Source organism: Myotis lucifugus, unplaced genomic scaffold (genome assembly GCF_000147115.1).
Source record: "Myotis lucifugus unplaced genomic scaffold, Myoluc2.0 scaffold_646, whole genome shotgun sequence".
NCBI lineage: Eukaryota > Metazoa > Chordata > Mammalia > Chiroptera > Vespertilionidae > Myotis > Myotis lucifugus.
This window is the reverse complement of record NW_005871694.1, coordinates 47,826-56,470: the sequence shown is the minus strand read 5'-3', so window position 1 is coordinate 56,470 and position 8,645 is coordinate 47,826. Positions and strand designations below refer to the sequence as shown.

At 55.2% G+C, this 8,645-nt stretch overlaps 1 protein-coding gene across 1 annotated transcript in view; it reads right to left on the bottom strand.

Annotated features, from left to right (window-relative positions):
* The window catches only part of LOC102432282 (transmembrane protease serine 3), a 19,753-nt gene that overhangs the window by 7,653 nt on the left and 3,455 nt on the right, over nucleotides 1-8,645 (bottom strand). The window contains exons 2-8 of the mRNA XM_023746265.1: nucleotides 6,603-6,713; nucleotides 5,604-5,720; nucleotides 5,083-5,206; nucleotides 2,777-2,902; nucleotides 1,623-1,666; nucleotides 822-987; nucleotides 45-214 (exon numbers count right to left, since the gene is read on the bottom strand). Of these exons, the coding sequence (XP_023602033.1) occupies nucleotides 45-214; nucleotides 822-987; nucleotides 1,623-1,666; nucleotides 2,777-2,902; nucleotides 5,083-5,206; nucleotides 5,604-5,720; nucleotides 6,603-6,713 (858 nt within the window). The remainder of the gene's footprint in view (nucleotides 1-44; nucleotides 215-821; nucleotides 988-1,622; nucleotides 1,667-2,776; nucleotides 2,903-5,082; nucleotides 5,207-5,603; nucleotides 5,721-6,602; nucleotides 6,714-8,645) is intronic.

The window sequence follows — 8,645 nt, the reverse complement described above, 5'->3', positions numbered from 1 at the left end:
TGAACACATGCGAGCCAGCGAATGACAAGGAAATCCAGACGCACCGTCGAAGGTGAGCGGCCCCGCCAGCTTCATGAGGGCGATGTCGTTGCCCAGCCTCTTGGGCTTGTACTTGCTGTGGTAGATGATTTTCTCCACCAGGTGGGAGGGGGCTGGGCTGTCCAGCAGCGAGACGAGGCCCACCTGGATGGTCCATGACTTGGGGAGGTACAGGCTGCAAGGAGAAGACAGGGAGGTCAAGCAGGGACGTCCAGCCCCTTTCACCCGCGGGGCTCAGGTGTCCCCAGCCCCAGCCCCAGGGAGATGGCAGGTGTGTATGGCCCTGCTGGCCTGTGCTCGAACCCACCTCAGCCCCCTGCCCTGCAGAAGCACAGAGCCCCCCTTCCCCCGATGCGTGTCCTGCAGCGGCCTCCCTCCCTGCACCTCTGAGCGAAGCAAAAATAACAGGGAGCAAAGATAGCCGAGTGTTTTCTGTAGTTTTCTCCTCTGCTCACCTCCCTTGAGGGGGACTCTTTGCCCCCACAACCCTGCACTGTCTCTCACCCTCTCGGCCACCACAGGGTCCACCGTGACCAGCTACGGGGGTCTAAGACCTTGTCGCAGTTTCCTCCTGTGTGGGAGCGTCCTATCTTTTCTGTGAGAGCCGCGGCCTGAGGTCTCCGCAGCCCACGGTAATGGTCCACGGCGAGGAGGGAAGGTCCCTCCACGTGGGTATGACTTTGGCCCCTTTGCCTGCTTCCTGGACCTGCCGCTGACCACCCAAATCCGCCCGGTCCCACCGCGGCCCGGACTGGACCCCTCCCAGGAAGCGGAGCACTCACTCATAAACGCAGTGGGCAGCGGTCACGATCCACACCGGGGTGATGACGGAGCCCCCGCACAGGTGGTAGCCCTGGAACTGAAGGCTGGCCTGCCAGGGCCACTGCGCGGGTGAGGACATGTTTCCGCCCACGATGCGTGCGGTGTAGCCCCTCCTCAGACCACAGGCTGTCGGGGGAGAACGGGGCTGGGGGTCCGTCCCATAGACCCTCCTCCCCTGGCATCTGCCCCCTCACAGAGCTCACAGCCCCGAAGAGTTCAGGGAGGAGAGGCACACGGTGAGGGGTGGGGACAGGCCCCCCGAGATGTGGGACGAGTGGGGTGTCGTGGGGGTACAGTGGGGAGAGTCCATGAGAGCAAAGAGCCCGATGCTGGAGGCACCCCTCCCCCAGGTACGCACAGCAGGAGCATGGGAGTCCCCCACAGCCCCTCCTCACTGACACAGGTGCCCGCGCACCTGCCTGACTCCTCCAGACCCAACCCCTGCAGCCAAACGCTGCCCCTCCGCCCCCACCAGCAAGAAGGACGGCCGCCTGGGGGTGGGTCTGGGGCACTGTCCCTGGAGGGGGTAGAAGGAGGAGGAAGTCAGGCCACTGGAGCCACTACAGTGACAGGACCTCACGCCCAGTCACTCTGGGCTGCCTCCCCCACCTGACAGGTGAGACTGGGCAGACCCTCCTTGGAGGTGGAGTCCACAGACTCCCACAGGGCACCTAGGAGGAGGGGACTCCGAGGAGGAGAGGAGGGGGGGTCAGTGATCGAGCTCTGGCTTCCACTGACCTCTGTGTTTCTAAAACTCTTACCTGTGCACTTCAAGGTGACCACACGACCCGAGGCACACCCCTCCCTAAAGTGGAGAAAGAGTGGGCTTAGTGACAAATCCCCGAGGCTGTGAAATGCACATTTTTAACTTAATCTTGGGGTAAAAGAAAAATAAAACTCTATTCCCCTGCTCTTGAATAGAGAGTGCAATTTTAGCCGGTGTGACAGGCTTCCCTCAAAATGCCGGCAGCGTGAGGACTGCCGGCCATGGGGTGGAGCACTGCTCAGCTCTGCGGAGCTGATGATCAGGTGCACAACGCGCTCTGTCATGCAAACATCTCCCGGGGTCGTTTCCGCGTCACGGTTACCCCAATGTTCTTCACTGGCCCCCGGGGGACGTGGAGTGCCCACTGGACGGGTGGCAGGCTCTCCTGGCACGAAGTCCTTGAACCTGGGACACACACCTGGGCCAGGACTCCTGGAGCAGAGCTGTGACTGCCCGGGCCTGGCAGGCATCCCCCTGCGTGGGTGGGAGTGGCACCTGCTTTTCTCATAATCCACCCGGACCCCTTCCTTACTGTCCTGCTGTCAGAGCCCCAGTCCCGCCATGAAACGGGCTGTCCCTACGGACTGCGTGTGTGCCCAACGGTGCCTGCCAATTACAGGACGGACAGGGTGACAAACTTGTCTCCTGGGGCAGAGGACACACTCCTCCGGGGGTTTGGTCCAGGCACCAGGGAGAGCATCGGAACTGGGGTTCAGAACCCTGACTCTCACCAGGCAGGTGACCCCTCTAAGCTTCAGGCACCGGGTGTCACTTAGGGACACTTCATTTTACCTTCCTCCTGACTTTGAGGAACATGAAATGTACATGGTACATGTTAAAGGACTTTGTGAGCAAAAATTTCTTCTTTTTAATTTTCCCTCCCTCCTTCCTCCCCCCGAAACACACGGGAGCCCCTGTTGTGTGAGGTACAGTACTGTGGTTAGACGTACGTGCCCGTCACTGTTCCTCCTCCCCCCCCTCCCTTCCTCTGCCGGCCACATTTGCTGGTTTGGGGTTAGGTTCTTGCAGCCAGCGTGCCCACCCACCTAACCACGCGGCCAGCCCACCGTGCCTCGGAGGAAACGCTCCCGGGCCTCTGTGTCCTGGCGGAGCCGCGCACCGCCGTACCGCGGCCTGCCTGGCGCTCACCTCACGTACACCGACTGGTGCAGAGCCGTCACCTTGTCGTCTGGCAGGAGGTGGTTGATGGAAACAAAGTCCTCTTGGAACTGCTCCTCAAGCAAGTCCATTCGGAGGGTCTTTGAACTGACGTAGCTACAAGCACATTGGAAACAGACGCGGCGTGAAATTCACTCCGTGCTCCACACCAACCTGTGCCCAAGTCCCAGGACCACAGGTACCTTCCTGGGGACATAGTGTACCCCCCAAACTGTCATGTACCCACATCACAGGTATCCCACTGGGGACATAGTGTACCCCAAATTGTCATGTACACATGTCACAGGTATCCTACTGGGGACATAGTGTACCCCAAATTGTCATGTACACATATCACAGGTATCCTACTGGGGACATAGTGTACCCCAAACTGTCATGTACACATGTCACAGGTATCCTACTGGGGACATAGTGTACCCCCCAAACTGTCATGTACCCACATCACAGGTATCCCACTGGGGACATAGTGTACCCCAAACTGTCATGTACACATATCACAGGTATCCCACTGGGGACATAGTGTACCCCAAGCTGTCATGTACCCACATCACAGGTATCCTACTGGGGACATAGTGTACCCCCAAACTGTCATGTACGCATGTCACAGGTATCCTACAGGGACATAGTGTACCCCCCAAACTGTCAATGTGCCCAAGTCACAGCATCACAGGTTTCCTACTGGGGAACATCGCCATGTTTCCCCAATAATCAGTGTGCCCAAATCGCACTATTACAGGAATACCGGGGGGATGTCACTGTGTCCCTGCAAACCATCAGTGGTTTCCTCTTGCCAACTCATCAAGGCATTCCATTCTAAACCTGGTGGAGTCTGGAACGGAGGGCCCTTCTGGCTCCACCCATGAGCATAGTCTCCGGGCACCTGGGCGGGAGGGCCAGTTCCTGATGCAGCTGGGTGGGACCCTGATACATTCCACTGCACAGACCTCTGGTTGGCCTGAAGCCAGCCCCAGAGGGAACAGAACATAGAACTGGGTGGGTGCTTCAGGTGGGCACCAAAGTCGGGATGCCGAGCACCCCAAGAACAAGAGGTCGGGGAGAATAATTTCCCAGTCTGCCTAGAGTGGGCATGGGTCCCTGTCAGAAAGATAAACACATGGGAGGAAGAGCGTCAGGGGACACCAGCAGCAAGCACATGGTGAAAGTGTCAGGAAACAGGCCTCCTGGAGAACAATGGTAAAGAAGGTCCAACTTTAGGAGTGTGTGTGTGGGGGGGGGGGACTTGTATCTGTGCTTGTTTACAAGGAGGAAAGTCTACAGGATTCTTGTAGGCACTTGAGTGGTGGTGTTGGCTATTGTTGCTGAGCTGGAATTGCAGCTGATTTCTGAGTCACTGGGGAGATGGAGACAGACCTCAGGGGTATAGGCTGGAGGGCCTCTGGGGTTTCATGGAGAAAGGAGCTAAGAAAGGAGCTATGATGAATCAAATTTGAAATTGGAGGGTCCTGGAGGATTCAGAGCAGTGAGCCTTAACCACCCAGCTCGTTTCCTGAGATACAAACAGGGATGTGTTTTCAAGGTCACCCCTGTCGCCACGCTCACTTCCTATGTGGCATGTGTGACTCAGGAGCCTGCCTGCTTTGAGCTCAGAATCAAGAGCAAAGAGAGGAAGGTGACATGCAGGCTCCCATGGAAGACGGCAGTTATCGCGTCAAAGGAAGGGACAGGAGAGAGAAAGAGGCCCCTGCACCAAGGAGAAAATGTGTCATTTTAGTGGGAAAAAAAAGTCACACAACAACAGCAAACACTGAAAAGTGAAGATTTCACTACAACAGTTCTTTCTCCTACACGTTGCTAGGCAACCGTTATGAATACTTGTGTTTTCACCAAACTGCTGACTTTTTGCACTTGGTTCTCTGGGGCTGCGTGGGAGTGTGTGCAGGGATGAGGATGTGACCCCCAGGACCAGGAGGGGTGGTGCCGGAGGCTGCTCCATAGCTGAGACCTGGGGCGCTAGCGGGTGGGGTTGTCCTTATCTCTGAATCTCTTTATCACATTACCACATATTTGCACCTGAGTCTCTCCTGGCCCTGAGACACTCCCCGAAATGCCATTTCCTGAGTGATGTTGAGCACCACTTGGTGTGCCGGGGCCTCGGTTTGCACACCTTGAAGCGGAGAAGGTGATGCCCGTCATCATGGGGCTGCCACGAGGGTGCAATGTGAGAGGAGATGCAGCCCTGGAAACGCCCACGTGGCTGTCTCACCATGACCACTATTCATGTTCTACCCGTCACCTGGAGGTGCTCCTTGCGTTACCTTGGAAACCCCAGCTGGGCACAGGCGATGCTAGCGTGGTGGCCTTTCCAGTCGTCAGAGCACATGGTCCTCCAGGCCGCCTCTGTGAACACCTGGAGCACGCCATTCTGACCGCTCACGCGGACTGGCCGGCGCCCGAGCACAACAACCCGTCAGTGGCCAGCAGAGCCCTGAGGCCGCCGCAGAGATTCCTCTGCAGCCAGCCCAGACCCTCCTCTGTTGAGTCTGACCTGCTCCTCGCCCACAGCGCCCCACCCTCACAGGGACCCCCGGCTGCCTGGACCCCCTGAACTCTCTTGGAGATCTCTTATCGCTCATGGGGTCTCCTCAACCCAGTTTAAGCTTCAGAGAACACCACCACCCTTAAACCCAGCCCAGGATCTCCTGGGGGCCCGTTGGATTGCAGTTGAGAACATAATTTGACACTAGCATCAACTTGGACCCATTTCACAGATGGGAAAGGCGAGGGCCCAGTGGTGCTAACTTCCGCCTGTGTCTACAGTGAAGAGACAGGACCTTACCACATCGGTACTCATCCTCCCCGGCTTTGCAGTCCGAGACGCCGTCACACCGAGCCGTGAGTTCAATACACTTAAAAGACGACCGGCACCTGTACTTTCCGGAACAGTCGAAGTGGACTGAGGGCAGGAGAAGACGGGAACATTAACAGAGGGCTCCCTCAGTGTGCAGCACAACAACTATCCACCTGCCCCAGGCCCTTGAGCTTGCCCATCAGTAATGAAGCACCACTGAAATTGCACCTGTGTCACAGCCCAGTTTCTGTTCCAAATTCCAGGGGGTGGGGCTGCTGCACCCCACTCCGTCTCACTAAGTGGCCTTGAGCCACAACTGGAGGTGAACTTAGACCCGAGAGGGCTCAAGGTCAGGAGAGAAAGTGCATGTCAGCAGACCAACCAGCTGAGCCAGCTGAGCAAGGAGCCCTGAGTGAGGACTCTTTGCGCACCCCGCCACCCCCCGCAATTGGTCCACCTCCTGTTGTCTGACTCTGGGCAGCGAGTGAAGAAACTGCGGACCACACAGCCGAGCAGGTGGAGAATTACACTCACCTGTATTCCAGTATTTGAAAGAGAAACTGGGATATTGTTCCCTGTGAGAGACCATCCAAATGACTCACTTTCCCAAAAGCCACAAGCACCTTCTTTTAAAAATAGCAGGCGTGCTGGGCCTGGCCTGAATGGCCTCCTTGTCTTCTCCCCCAGCCCCGCACCCGCCTCCTGCCTGTGGATTCTATTTCATCAGGTGCCCGTGGACACTTCTAACTGGGCAGGTTCTGTGGTGACAAAGCCCCGAGCGTGGCCAACAGCCCCTGCTGGGCCCCAGGCTGGCTCTACGTTCACACAGGCAAGTTGAACTCAAAGCGGGCAACCCCAAAGGATGTTTGCCTCCAGTAATTAAGGCTGGGTGGCTGGCGGCACCACGATGGGGGAGGGGGGAGCTCATGAAAGTTTAAGTGCCTGGATAGGGAGTTGAGAGCCTACTGAATAATAGATCATACTCACCGCCCAGACCGATGGCCAGCGCTAGTATCAGTGCGATGACCCCAATGACGATGATTGGGAAGAACTTCAACGGCAACAGAGACAGGATCTGTGCGGCCACTGCATCCGCATCTGAAAACCCAAAAAAGGGGAGGGGGCACAGAGCAACAAATTTGAATAAAAGGAAACTTAAAATTTCACTTCATTTTCCCGCCCTCAAATGCAGAGAATGTCCCAGTCAGAGAAAGTTGCCTTCATTTAGGGAAGGGCCACCAGCCAGGGCACATTCTCTGGAAATCCAGCCCCACACTCTCCAACCCTGACCCAATTCTGTTCATCATAGGTTAAGAGATAGTGTTATAGGTTGAATTGTGTATCCCAAAACAAATACATTGAGGTTCTAACCCCTAGGACCCCAGAATGTCACCTTATTTAGAAATAGAGGTAGCGAAGTTCAAATGAGGACATTAGAATGGGCCCTAATCTGTCTGGTGTCCTTACAAAAAGGAGGAATTTGAACACAGAGGCAGACACACACACACACACACACACACACACACTCACACACACTCACACACACACACTCTCACTCGCACACACACACACACTCACTCATACACACTCACACACTCACACACACACACACACACACACACACAGGGGATGATATGAAGGGACATAGGGAGAGGCCATGTGAAGGTAAAAAACAGAAATTGGGGTGATTCATCTTCAAGTCAAGAAAGACCAAGATTGTCAGCAAAACAAAACACCAGAAGCCAGGAAGAGGAAAGGAAGGGTTCCGCTGCAGGCTTGAGAGGGAGCATGGCCCATCAATGCCTTGATTTCAGACTCTGGCCTCCAGAATGGTGAGACAATATTTCTGTTGTTTTGAGCCACCTACTTTGTTTCGTTGGCCTGAGGAAACCAAAATGAAGGGAAAGTAGGGCACCAACTTTCAAGGACATTTTCCCACAGACAAGGGTGATGTGTACATCCACACGGGGTACTTTCAGGAGAGGGAGAGCTGGGACCTCTGGGAGGGCCACCAGATGATGTAGCAGGACCATTCTTCACGGGTCTTGTGCACAGAGGCCCCGATGGCCTTGGTTCCAGAGCGACTTTCCGAGGATGTTGGCAGAGCAAACAGCCTTAGAAGATAGAGACAGTGTTTCTCTGGAGCAAGGGATGGGTTTATTGACTGTGCAGCTTAATAAATATAATGTCTTCCTTTGAGGCAAAGCTTGTGCAGGTCTGCTTACAGTCCATTATAAAGATTCCGGTTCCCTTCGCCGGAAACCTTCGCCGTGGGTTCCTCAGCTGTAATGCAGACCCACTGTGTGTGCAACTTACGCCTGGGCTGCTCCACGTCACCTCCATGGGACTTGGTGGGCACGAGCACCAACTCAAACAGGATGTAGGTGCCACTTGTGCTGCGAGTAAGACGTTTCTTGTCTTCTGCCAGCATCCCTGGAACTGTGGCAGGCTGGCTTGTTAGCTTGTACCAGACCCTTCCCAGCTCTTGCTACAGTACCAGGCAGATTGGGTGGAAGGAGATGTGAAGAGCATTAAGATACCCAGAAGTATGAGCCTCTCTGCACAACCAGGAGGATTTCCAGGGCTCCCTTTACTCTTAAAGGAACAGGCCATTTTAGGCAAATTATCTCATCAATCCTGAAAACCCATGCACGCCCAAGTTGTCTTCCCATAATTTAGGAAGGTTGGAAAGGAGAAAGTGAAGAAAGCCTCCCAAGAGCCATGCTATCACTCAGAGACCACCCCTGCCTCTCTTCTCCTGGTCTTGGAGACGCTGAGCCAAAAGGTCTTCCGTGAAAGAGCCAAGAAGATCTCCCCCCACCTATCTTTGGAAAGATACAACTTCACCTTCTGGCAATCGTATGATTATAAAATGGGGTACGTGCAGGAGGCAACCAATCAATGATTCCCTCTCGTCACTGATGTTTCTAGCTCTCTCTCTCCCTCTCCCTTTCTCTCTGAAATCAATAATTCAAAGCAGTCTTAACAAGAAGAGAATTTAAATATGGGAGTGGTGAGAAAAGGGGGATT